Genomic DNA, 13225 nt, shown 5'->3' on the forward strand with positions numbered 1-13225 from the left:
GAGGACCCGAAGCCCCACTTCAGGGATGAATAAAAAAGTGTCGAAGTGCCTCACCAGCATCACCCCGGAGCCACCGGACCCGTCCCCGGCGCCGGGACACGAAGCCGCGGGAGGATGCAGCCCCGGGAGGATCCCCCGGGAGGATCCCGCCGGACGAGCCCCGGGCGGGGCGGCCCTGAGCGGAGCGCGGGGCGCCCCCTGCGGGCCGGCGGCGGGGCGGGCGCGGTCACGTGGATGTGACAGCGGCGGTGCCCGGCCAGCCCCAGTCGCGGCAGCGGCACCGCAGCGCCAGCGCCGCCGCCAGCCCGAGCCGGGCGGGGACAGCGGGGACAGCGGGGCCGGGCCGAGCCCACGGGGAGCCGCCGCCGCGGTGCCGGGCGGCGGCGGGCGGGGGGGGGCGGGCCGGGCGCGGAGCGGGGAAGCCGATGCGGAGCGATCGCGGGCGGGCGGCGGGAGCAGCAGCCATGGCGGGGCCCCGCTGAAGGAGGCGGCGAAGGAGGAGGAGGAGGAGAGGGGAGGAGAGGAGAAACCTCCGCATTCCCTCCCTCCGCGCCCCGTCCCCCCGCGCGGACCGCCCGCCCGCCCGCCTCCCCCCTGCATGCCCGGCTGAGACCGCGGGGAGGACTCAGCACCCGCCGCGGCCCCGCCGCCTTCCCGCGCCCCGCCAGCCGCGGACAAAGGGGGAGAGCGGGCAGCCAGAGGAGGGGAGAGCCCGTCCCCGCCGCGCGAGCATGGCGGACCGCAGCCTGGAGAGCGTGTCCCTGCCGCTGGAGGTGCGGGCCCGGCTGGCCGAGCTGGAGCTGGAGCTCTCCGAAGGTAAAGGGGCGGCGGTGGGCGCGGGCGGCGCGGCAGCGGCAGCGGCAGCGGCGCGGCACCCCCGGCCCGCTCCCCCATCGCTCACCCTCCTCCGCCCTGCGGCCCTGCGGTGCCGGCCCCGGCCCGATGGCGCCCGGGGGGCTCTCGGGGGGCCCCTCCCGCCGGCGGCTGGCGGGGGGACCCCGGCGCGGGGGTTTTGTTCTACCTGCGAGCCCCCCGCGCTCCGCCGCGGCGCAGGCGGGGGCGGCAGCGGGGCTCTGGCGGCGGGGGCTCGGCCGCGCACGCGGTGGTGCTGCGGGAGGTGGGAAACGATCCGCGGGGATGGCTCGGAGGGGCTCCTGCCCTGCCAGGGAAACGCGGCTTCACGAAAACGTGCCGTGCTACCTGCGTGCCAAACCCCGCTGTGGCCGCATCGACAGACTCCCACGGAGTCCACGCAGCGTGTGTATGTGTGTGTCGGCTGCAACAAAACACGCCGTGATAAGGTCGTTTTGGACAATACCAGTCAGGTCACTCAGAGGAAACGATATTTGGTTTTGTTCTTTTTTTTTTTTTTTTTTTTTTGAATTGCGGGATTTTTTTTTAGTCTGCAGTTGAAAGCTTGCGGTGGTTCCTGGCGTGGTTGGTTGTGATGCTCCGCCGGTCCCCGGGCTGGGAAGGCGCGCACGCAGCCCGTGCTGTTGCCGTGGCAGGGAGGATGAGCAGGAGCCCCAGCCCGCCCTCCGCTCCTCAGCCCGGCTCCCGCTCCCCCGTTTCCATGTGTATCAGCGCCGGGGTAGGAGCGAGAGGCAGGCAGCGATGAGTGCCTGTCAGTAGCCCTCGCTGACGGGCATTGAGCGCCCAGAGTCGTGGAGACGATTTTAGTGTATCAGATGTAATCTCTGTCTCCCAGAGGAAGAGAGTGGGGAGTATTTATACATACTAATGCTAGGGTTGGCTCTTTCCTGAAATGCAGATCTGCTATTAGCTGCCTCCCCCTCTTTTTTTTTTTTAATTAAACCCCCCAAATGTCATGGTTCATTCACCACCGAGAGACTACAGCACTTTACAGAAGGAACAAATGACCCAGCGTGTCCCGAATTAGTTATTGGAAGTGGTCGATATATTGAGCTGTCTGTCTGTCTTCTGTCTTTTTGTAACGGTTTGTAAGGGCTCCGAGCCAGAAAGTAAAATGCGCTGGAGCCAGTTTCATCAGCAGGGAGGAGCTGATGTTGACATTGTATTTTCCTTTTTAACGCTTTGAGGGTGAAGAGAATGAGCTACTGAGATTGCATGTGGCTCTCATTTCTGTGCCTCCCCCTCCCTGAGGGTGCCTTGAAAACTTGAAATAAGAGGAGTTAAATACAAGATTGCCTTTCTGTGATGCACTGCCTGTCCACTGGCCTTCATCTACAGTAGTGAGGGTGGGAGGAAGGACTGTTTCTGTCATGGTATATGTAACGTTTCCACTTTATGCAGAAAATGCTTCTTGGTGTGCTTCTTCATTGTCTACACACCAATGAGATACTAATTAAAACAGCTGTTAGTAAATGCTTGCAAAAAAACCCAAATCAAACTGGCACAGACCTTCAATAAATATGCTAATGCAGTGTACCAAAGTTGTAATACAGTTTTACGGTGCAGTTTCTGTTGCTGTAAGCATAATCCAAGAAGGCTCTGAGGAAGTGGAACATAGTTTGAAATTAGGCATTTGTATTTGCACTGCTGTAACTTTCCTGCAGCTAGTGCTGGAATGAGTTTAACCCACTGACAATATCTTTCCTTGTGCACCATTGATGTTACACCCAGCAGATGGGATGGCTCGTGTTTCCTGACTGTGGCAGCCTAAATGAAGATCAGTTGGAATTGCCAGGCAGGTGGAGAAAGGGCAGTATCCTTTTCAATGTCTTCCCCCAAGGTACTCTTGATGTGTTCTTAGTCAAGTACATGACAGTGTTCAGTGCCTGAGAAAATGAAACAATTTACTCCTTAAAGCTCCTACCTTTAGGCACCCATGTTGCAACTTCTGGCCTGTTCCCAAAATCATTCCCTATAGATAGTGGGATTGGTAATTTGTGCAGTTCTGTTGTGCTGTAGAAGTCTGCTCATACTCTGGCCATGCTAACTCTTGAGTTAAATGGTTTTCAAGGCAACTTTGTGCATCTTTACACCCAGAACATGCAGTACCTTAGGCATGTGCTTCACTCAGCCAGTCCATAATGAGCCAGTCCAGTGGCTTTAGTGGAGTTCAGTCACTGAGATACACTTATGCACGTGCATAAAAGTTTGCAAGATTGAGGTTTTAGCACGTGTTATGCTTATGACGTGTTAGGGTGTCTCTGCTGCTTTTGTGAAACTGGAAACTGTTGAAGGCAATAGACAGGCAACTGCATCCTTGAATGTGTGTTTGGGTCTCACTGATGACATTGGCAGCTGAGTGACTGCCATAATTTGTGCCCCTTTTTAAAGTGCTTTCCCCAATCAGACTTGCTAGGAAGATGTTTTTTCAAGTGCTGCGTGGCTGAATCATTGCATGTGTTGTTTGTGACTATGAGTTTTTCATTTCTGGTGCCACTGAGTGCAGTGGGTCTTACAGCTGCCACTTGTACCCAAGCAGTGTGGTTCTCTGGTGCCAAAACCTGCCACAGACAGTGCAGCTTAAGGAACAGCTTCTGAAAGATCTGCTGCTTTGTGAAAAAGAGAGGAGCACCAGCAGGATTATTGCAAGGTTATTGCTTGGCTGTGAGCTAAAGCTGTCTCGTTCCTAGCTCTAGGAAGTGTGATAGCGTGGGTCCTGCCCACACAGTGCATCTCAAAGCTGAACATAAAATAGTTGGTGTCCGTGTGACTGTGACCAGACTGCTGGGTACTGTGCCACTAATGCAGTGGGCACTGTGCAGGTGTTGTAATTACAGTCTCCACTGGTAGTCATCACACGTTTAAATTTGGCCATGGCATTTTCCCCCACCTTGTAGCCAAATTCTGTGTTCCTCGTTAAGCTGCGCACTCGGCACAGCCTCACTGGTGGCAGGCATGTGGCAGGAGAGCCTCAGGAAGTGTCTGCTGGACAGGTAGCATGCGCTTGGTAGCTGATAGAGCAAAGTGCCTTTCTCGTTGCTTGAGAGGGAGGAAGAAGGCCAGGAAGGTGTTTACTTGGTGTTCTGCGAAGTTCGTCTCTGTGGCAGTCCTAACCTGTTGGTTATTGTGGGCAAGCCCACATACCTTCCACCTTCCCTTTGCTGTGGTCTGAATGGGCTTTTTTTTGGTTTAAACATAGCTATTTAAAAGGTACTATGGATGCAAATTAGAATAACCATTTTCAATTTTGTTACTTTCATTATGATGATTTGTCAGGTGAAGATCAGTCAGAACCAGAAACCCTTACCAGGTTCCTCCATGTCTGTGTGCAGGTAGCCTGCCCCACACAAGGAGTGAGTGCCAGAGGCAGCTGGCACTCTGAAGGGTGTTGAGAATGAATTTCACAGTGATATATTGGCATGTAACAGTATATTCAGCTTGACATCAGTAGTACACCTGTGGATGTAGTTTTCATGTCATTTTGGGAAGGGAAAATTTCTTCTGTGTTTCTCAGGACATGAGGGCTCAACAGCACTTTAATTTCTATGAATATTGAAAGTTGTGGAATCATCCTTATCCCATCTGATATTCCGGAGACATTTGTTTTGCTGTGTTTAAGTGAGGGTGCTTGATGCTGGTATGTTACATACGTGTTCTTTGACACTCCAGTAGTTTCCACTGAGCCTACTAAAGCTTGCATTGCTCAGAACTAGCCCTTCTAGGCTGATGCAATCAACATGTCACTCTGCAGTAGCTGTTCTTCAGGGCTGCTTAGAATTTTACGAGGCTTTAGTTTTCTAACGATGTATAAAATTGTACTGGGTGGAAATAGATGAATCATCCTGTTTTTTAGAATAGCTTGGGGGTTGTTAGCTGAAGAACTGATTTAATAAAAGCAGGAGTCCTGAAATGTGCTGTCTTATTAAAAAAAAGTAGTTCTACAACACCTCCATTCTTAAGAACACTTAAAAATTTAAGAAATCCTCCCCTCTTTTCTCATTTTACCCTCAGTTTATGGTATACAAGGTTATATTGCCCTTCCAATTACTTCCTGAACCAAAATTAATTGGGAAAAGATGCTCTATAGTTCTTCCAGTATTTTATCCAAGTGTCAGATAACGTAGCAGAAACACGTAAAGAACCACAGATGCCACATGGAAAATGTGAAAACCATCCTGTTCAGAAACTGTTCTCCCTATATTCCACACTATCCTTCCAGTCCTCTTCCATTTTAAACACATGAGGCATAGCAGGTTTCTTTTTTTGAAAGTCTGAACTTTTCTCCAAAGAGCACTTTCATAAAGAGTCTCAGCAGATCTTTAATGAGTGCTTACTGATTCCCAAAGGCACTGGATGTGCAGTCACCTAATTAATTTGGTCCTCAGCTTTCCTTGTATCGACTGGTTTGATTATATTTGGTAATATTACTTGGGTTGATTGAGTCATTGTCTGGCCAGGTTTATTATTTTATTAGATATAAATTCTGTCTTTTTTTGTCTGTATGTAGTCACTGGTTTGGGACCAGAAGTGTGTGGTTAACTCCTCCAGTTATTATTTCTCCATAACATTTGCCAGCCGGCTCTTCACTCGCAGTAAGGTTTCAAAGTGTGAAAATTTCAATAACTAGCACACCTCTGTGATTTGGGACGCAAAGTCATTCTTTTAATTCACTCCTTGAGAGATAGTGCTCTGCTTAGCAAGTGGGTATCACCTGCTCAGTGACAGAGTGTTAATACTTCCTCAGTTTAGGTGAGAAATGAACTAAGAAATTCAATACTCACATTTGTTTCTTGTTGTTTTTTGAGCCACTGGGGTGCAGTTGGCTCATGTTTTCAGTTATTTTTTCTGGCAAAGAGAGGACTAATTTACTCCAAATACATAAAGCTGAAATTTTCATGTCAGTTACATAGGAGATCTAAGGCTTTAAGAAAATATACTGGATACCATGGGAGTGATGATAAAATCAAGAGCACTGGCAACAGAAACTTTTCTTTCTTTGTAAAATAAAGCTCCTCTCATCAGCTGTTTTGTTTCTCTGATGGTGCTCAAGTTGGAGAGGGACAGTAACTCGATTATTTTAAAACCAGGTTCAATTCACTCATGAATTAACCATTTGCATTTTAAGGCACTGAAATTTGAAGAGTTTCCTTTTTTTTTTCTTTTTCTTTTTCTTTTTTACCTGCCTGACTTTACTGTGCTATTTGGACTTAAGGGCTTCTAATGGGCGGTGTCATGGCAAAAGAATTCTCTACCACTCATTCAGTTGAAGTATATGGTAATGCCTTGTAAAATAGACTATGCAAATCTCCAGGATGTTCCCAGAACAGCTGTCCCGAAGGCATGCTGTAAATATACCTTTATTGCCAGCTGATGTTGAGCAGCATTGATGCCCAAGGGTTACACTTAATAGATCATTCAGATGATCTTTACTGTGTTACACAACTGACATACTCGAAACACTTTTCCCAAGGATGTGTGAAAATTGCCAAGGGGGTGTCAGTTTTATAGGCAAAGCAGAGAGTAAGCAATGTATTTATAACGAGAACACGATTGTAAGGAGCTGCCCTTTGCAGCTTCAGGGTACGTCTGCGTGATGCTGCTGCACAGAGCAGGGAGCAGGAGCCAGCACTGCTTCCCCTTGCCAAACCAGCAGTGCAATGTGCACCTATGGCTGTGAGTCAACATGCTGCTTTTCTCTGGAAGGGTGTTGACCTGCCTGTGTTAATCCATTAGAAGGGGAATGCTGTCATTTTGATTTTGAGCAAACCAAATGTCCTTTGGTATCAAAGGAATTCAGGTTTAGCACACCTCTTTCCTTTGTATTTAATTTTTTCTCAGGGAAAAGTATTTTCATGCTGTATAAAATGCAGATATAATAAACTAATTGCTGAGGCAAGATTTGGATTGAGAGCATCAAAAAGATCAATGTTTCTCTGAAGGGTTATCGACAGACTCCTTTAAGTTTTCATAGCTGAGAATGGATGTCTGTGGTGTGGTACAGAGAATCCTAAATGTACCATAGCTCTCCTATACTTAAAAATGCATTGACTGTGTTTTAATTTTTTAAGAGGCTATTTGTATAACGCATCAAGCAGGACATATAATTTTTTAAAAATAACTGCTTTAATTCCCCAGCAACTGTCAGACAAGATGACTCACTGCAGTATAAGAATTCACCACAGCACATCACAGATTTGACACAAACTCTTAATCCATGTAAAATTATGCATGTATATTCCTCTATCTTCCCGGTGGGTGAGCTTCAATTTTGCCAAACTCCTGATGATCCCATTCTGCCTTCTCTCCTCCCCCGCCTGCCTTTTTTTCCCCCCTTTCTTCTTGAGTACCTCCTTGCAGTCAGTAGCCCCAGTGCGGGGTCTCCATGCAGCAGTCTTTTCCTGGCTTGTGAAGAGCCTTTCCTGATTGTTACCAACAACCCCTGATTCTCCCCTTGGCTGTGGTGGTGTGTGGGGGCATTTCCAAAACATGATTGCTCTCTGCAGAATTCTGGTCTTCTATTACTAGGGTAAACATACACTAAAAAATGGGAACTAGTTTCGTTTAACTCCACTTGGTGCATTGCATCAGGGAATTGCTCATTTTAGACCTGTGTAAATAAATCTTTTTTTGGGTTTTTTTGGGGTAATCTTAGCTAGGGCTTCTAATTGCTAGCCAGTATTATTTATCATTAGGATTAAATATAACTTTAAAATGTGTATAAAACATACTGGGGACACCATGATATTCTGCACTAAAACAGCAAATATAGGAATAGAAATACTTAAATTAATACAGCTTGAGACAGATGCTAGGAAGACAGTGGCCACGGCTTTGGCTGGAGCCTCTGGCCACACAAGAGAAGGCTTCTGCCTTAAAGCCATGTGAAATCCTACCAGGACACCCTCTGCATGGCTCTCGGGGGATGGAGGGAGCCATACCAGGGTGCTTCTTGTAGTCCCCTCTTTTGAGAACAGGGTTGTTTGCTGGTTCTTGGCAGTTTGATAGGCTTAGTCTCTTTGACACATAACCTGCAGTGCTTAGAGCAGCATCAAGTGCTCAACCCACGACACGGGGTGTGGATAATTGCCACATTATTTTACAACAGAAGTTATCATTGAAAAATATATGATGTCTTGATGGTCTCTTCTTAAGACTATCATAGTTATCATTGGATAACTAGAGAAAGAAAGGATTCTCATGAAAGATCTTGATAACTTGGAAGAGAAGTTGTTTCCTATGACTTTTGAAGGGGCTGTTTGATTTCCAGAGACTGGACCATTAATATGCCATCATTTAGGATGCTTTTATGTGTATGTCTGGGTGTGCACAGTGGTGGCAGTTGAGGGGATAGAGGAATTCTTCAGATGTTGTCTGCTTATATGCAAGTAAAAATGGGTGTTAAGGCTTTTTTGGTCCTTTTTCTGTCTGGATCCAGAAATCATATCTCCAAACTATATCTGCAGTTTCTTCATTCAAATCTTTGCTTGAACTGTATGTAGGATTACAATAAGAAAAAAAAATCTTGTAAGTCTGGTCTGGTAAGAGCTGTTCAGAAGCCAGGAAAATGTTTCTTAATGAACTCTATGACAAATACTGAAGTGTAAATAATGGAGCCTGATTTTTTACTGGTAGGCTGGTGGTTGAAAGTTTGCCTAGACTAGCAAAAGTTCAGAGACTTCTGGTTGGCTTAGAGACCCAAACGAATTGTTCTGACACTCTTTTTCCTACTATGTAGATGTCCATGTGTCCATAAACAGCCTGGCAAAATAAAGAGACCTTAGCAACAGTCTCCTCAGAGAAAGCAGGTCTGGACTGTTCCATCTGTGTAGACCCTCCAGAAAGAGTTATGTGGTATTAGCAGGATGATTACAGGGCTTTTGTATCTATTAACACCATTTAATGAGAAAATAGACCAAACTGGTCTTTGGGCTTCTAGTATCTCATTATGGAACAGTTCTGAAATTGTACAGAAAATTTCCTTCTGAAATCCATACACTCTATAACTACAGTCTCATACAGCTACATGCCTCAAGGTAATAGCAAATAATGAAACTTCACCTTTTTTCTTTTGAGGGGATATCCAAAGTCATATTACCTCATATTTTTCATGGTTACAATTGCAAGGAGAACGAGTAAAATTTAGAATTTTGCCTCTCTTATCCTTGTTGAAAGAAATATCGTTCAAATAATGGGAAAGTATTTTTGATGAATGTTTGAACAAATAAAGTGATGGCATTATGGTGACATGTGAGCAGTTCAACTTTGGTGAAGAATCTTAAAATGGAAATTGTGTTTCAAATGTTAGACTTCTTTGACAGATGCCTAAGGATAAGCAAACAACAGTTACCTAGTGAAACAGCAAAATGCAGAAGCATCCCTATTCTTTCCTGAATTATGATAATGGCAAACCCCTCTGCTGAATTCACTGGAAGAGCCCATATTTTTTAATCTGAAAAAAAAAGCATTCTTAAGAAGATGCTGTAAGTTTTCTAAGTGTTTTGAAATGAGGGGTTACCTGTTTTAGGAAAAAATACTGTTGGACTGTGGAGTGATTTTTACTTCTAAAAGGGAAATTACAGGCAGTACTTTTATTTGGCCTCTACTTTAAATTGGCTCCATGTTGTAATGGAAAAAAGTTAATTTGTTGTGTTGAGCAACAACAATGGGTCTAGCAGCTGTTAAATTTAATTTTTTTTAATGATGATGAAGAAAAGTCTTGAATTTTTTGTCTGTGAATGTTATGCTGCTAAAGCGTTTGACACATTCCAGTCACAAGGTGTCTCTTACAAACACTGACTTCAGTCATAAGAGCATCTGTACCACTGACTTGGGAGAATTCGGCAAAACAGTTCAGAAGAGATCCGGAAGAGTGACCAAGAGTAGAGGCATGGATGTTAGGGATTAAAGCAGTCTTAATAAACATTGTTTACCAGGAGAAAGATGGGAGTTTATTTGGGTTATTTGACAAGCCTTGTGTTGGGCAAGGAGGAATACTTTCTTGTAGTGCAAAGTTAATGCAGCGTTAGCGGTTCAAAACATGAGAAAATCGAACTCATAGGAATGGAAATTAGGCAAATGCAGGTTGGAGATAAGACAGAAAATATTAATAAGGCTAGATAAACACTGAAGCACTTGCATAGAAAAAAAGATTCAACAGCTTTCTAAAAAATATCTACCCACTAGTAGTGGAAGACTAGATAGTGGAAGACTCCTTTCTAAGACATACTGAATGGAAGAAGTCTGTGTATGTAAATAGATAGGTATGTAAACCACTGAATCCACCCTTGGCCAGAAATATACTGGTTTAAGTGCAATAAATACTATTTTAGTGGCATTTTATAAATGTTTTAGTCCGGTATTATGATATATGTTTTCCTGGTACCTTCAAAAAATGCTGCAACAGCAGAGAAATTTAGGTTTAGTATGTTTTCAGTATTTTACTAGGGATGACTTGACATTTACTTGCAGTAGTAATTTGTTTTAAGTCAATATTGAACACTGTAAGGATGTGCATACATTAGAGTTTGAGAGGGTATCAAATGCAGCCACTATGATAATACTTGCTTAAATACTGACTACACATATATTTACCAGTAGCTCAGGGGACTTCTGTATAAGCATGAAGTGGCAGAACAATAATATTTTTAAAAGCTTCCCTAAACTTTATTGTATTTAGCTTGGTCATTGGTTTTTACAAAATGGTATTGTCCGTTTTAATCATTTGGATAAAAAATAGGAGAGCACTTGTTTCCTCTGAAGATTAATCCTTCATGCGTCCTTGATGCTTCAGGGAGGTGAGGTCTGTACTCAAAACTGAAATGAGTTGCAGTAAGACAGCTAGTGTATTATTTCCTTATTTAGTTGCATATTTCCTTTTAGCTTTCACACTGTAGATATAGACCATGGTGTATATTTTTAGGTAACAGATCTGTGATTATTGTTTCTTTCATTTCCCTTTAGTGTTTCTTGAAATTTTTAGTATTATTTGTAATTCGTTTGTGATTTTTAAAAATCACACCTTGAATCCATGCTTTTCCAGCATACTAACTTGCAGCTAATGAGAAGCCCTTTCCTACTTTGAAGGCAAACCCAGTTCTCGTTGGAAGGTTTCATGAGGATGGTTGCTCTTTGCTCTGATGTCTTTGCTTCTGCCTCACTGGCCAGTTGTGGCAACTTGGATTTGCTCTTTATGTTGTGGTGATAGTTGAAGGGTGTCATCATCATATCATGGCTAGGCTTCGCGAACGAAGATTTGGAAAGGGCTCTACCCACGTTTGTTGCAGGCGCGTTGGTGGCTGAAAAGGCCAATACGAGATAGACATGTCCGGTTGCAAAAGGCACAGCAGAAAGACTCCTTAGGTGGTATATTCTGCAAGGCTCGATTCTTTCTGCATTACCTTTTCTCTTCAAGGGTGATCCTGCATGCTTTCTCAAAAGCATCAGCAGCGTTATAGATGGTCTGTCTCCAGGCCTCCCGATTGGAGGCTAGAGTAGACCAGTTATGGTGATCAATATGCCCGAGGCTGAGATGTTGTTTCAGGGAGTCTTTGTACCTTTTCTTCGGGGCTCCTCTCTTGCGGCAGCCGGTGGCAAGTTCACCATAAAGCAGGATCTTAGGGAGGCGGTGGTCCTTCATCCTGGAGACATGCCCTGCCCAACGCAGCTGTGTTCTCAGCAACATGGCCTCAATACTTGTGACTGCTGCTTGTTCAAGAACAGATGTGTTGGTCACATAATCTGACCAGTGGATTTTAGGATTGTACGGAGGCAGCGTTGATGGAAGCGTTCTAGGAGATGCAGGTGGTGGCGGTAGATGACCCGTGATTCAGAACCATATAAGAGAGTGGACAGCACTATAGCTCTGTAAACAATGATCTCGGTACTTTTCTTCAGGAAGGGTGTAGGAGCAGTAAAAGTGACTTTGTGCCTTTGTGCTGCCATCTGAAGGTCTGTGAAAACTGTTTTGTTGATTGGGAGCTGCACCAATCTGGTATCTTTGACCTCCAGCAGGAATCGCTTCTGCAGGACAGTGAAACAGAGACATTTTCCTTTGGCTGCAGTGGGAGAAGATACTTGCTGTTGCTTAGCCCAGACACCTTTTCTTCTCGAGCGCAATGATGCTTTGGCTGGTATTGTCTGCTGGTGGTACTTCCGTGGAAGATGAGGGCTCATGGCAAGTCCAGTATTTCTTCTTCAGCTTTGAAGGTCAGCCTTCTGTCTGTTTTTTGTTCTACAGAAGATGCTGTGTGGCTGAGAGAGGTGACTGGGGTCACCTTGGGAAAGGTGAAGAAGCTTTGTGTGGGATGCGTTGAGCCAGAAATAGCCACAGTGATGTTGAATTTCGTCTTTGACTGTTGCACCTTTCAGAGACACTTGGTAACTTCTGGTCAATCTAGTCTGTAACAGTGTTCTCTCCATAGGATACTTTTCTAACAAGTATAGGAAGGCCTGAACCCCTTCTCATCACCAATTTCTCTGTCCTGGCAGGAATCCAGGCTGGTTCATTGCACCAGCTCTTTGTACTTTTCAAGAAATATGCTGGGTTCTTTTCTATCCTGAAGATCATGCAAAGACCACAGCATCTCTGAAGCTTAAAGAATTTCAATTTGAAGTCCTCTTACTGTGTAATGCTGTTTGTTGTTCCTAGGTGGTGGTCTGGCTTTGACTGACCTGCAAAATGCTTTTCTGTGTATTTTGGTAAAATAATATCACCTGCAATATTACATCTTTTACACATCATTCAAGATGTCACATTAGATATGTATGTTTCTTGAAATGCACACTGGCTCTTCATTGCTCTTCATGATTGTAATTGGTTACTTCTGGTAAATAATAAATCTAGTTTCAGATTTGACTTCCTCTATGAACCGTTCTGTTGCAGGATATACTAGAAATAACTCCATGCCTCATCTGCCAACTTGATTCTTTGTACCTTTTTAGGACTGAAGCGACTTATATAGTACTACATTAAGCTGAAATTGGGAAGAAGAAGCCAACTCTTCTTTGGAGTCAGCCTTTTAAACATGAACAGCTTTGTGTTTTGAATTTTACAGTTTTTTTACTCTGTCATAAATCTGCTCTAACTCAAACAGCCAAAGAAGTCTCCCCTGACTTTTCCCCAGATTAAAAGGTTGTTTTGCCAGTGAGGATCTTCTAAAAAGTAATAGTTTGAAAATGGCAGCAGATAGATGCTACCTAAATGTCTTATTTAAGTAATAATAAAACATGTTACGCATGCTTCTTCATCAAAAACTGCTCACATGGTTATGTTACAGTTAGGAGAGTCTAAAGCATCTAAGTAACTGTATCCTTCTGAAATACTGTGACATCTGTTCTTCTCCAGGCTCCTTTT

At 44.7% G+C, this 13225-nt stretch overlaps 1 protein-coding gene across 5 annotated transcripts in view; it reads left to right on the forward strand.

The window, feature by feature from the left end:
* Positions 1–587: 587 nt before the first annotated feature.
* The window catches only part of DIP2C (disco interacting protein 2 homolog C), a 308236-nt gene continuing 295598 nt past the window's right edge, over positions 588–13225 (forward strand). For all 5 annotated transcript variants that reach the window (XM_027686822.1, XM_027686824.1, XM_027686823.1 and 2 more), the window contains exon 1: positions 588–816. In XM_027686822.1, coding sequence (XP_027542623.1) covers positions 732–816 — 85 coding nt within the window. In that variant the 5' untranslated portion in view covers positions 588–731. The remainder of the gene's footprint in view (positions 817–13225) is intronic.

The sequence above is a fragment of the Neopelma chrysocephalum genome, unplaced genomic scaffold (assembly GCF_003984885.1).
Source record: "Neopelma chrysocephalum unplaced genomic scaffold, ASM398488v2 Primary Assembly neopelma1_72, whole genome shotgun sequence".
NCBI lineage: Eukaryota > Metazoa > Chordata > Aves > Passeriformes > Pipridae > Neopelma > Neopelma chrysocephalum.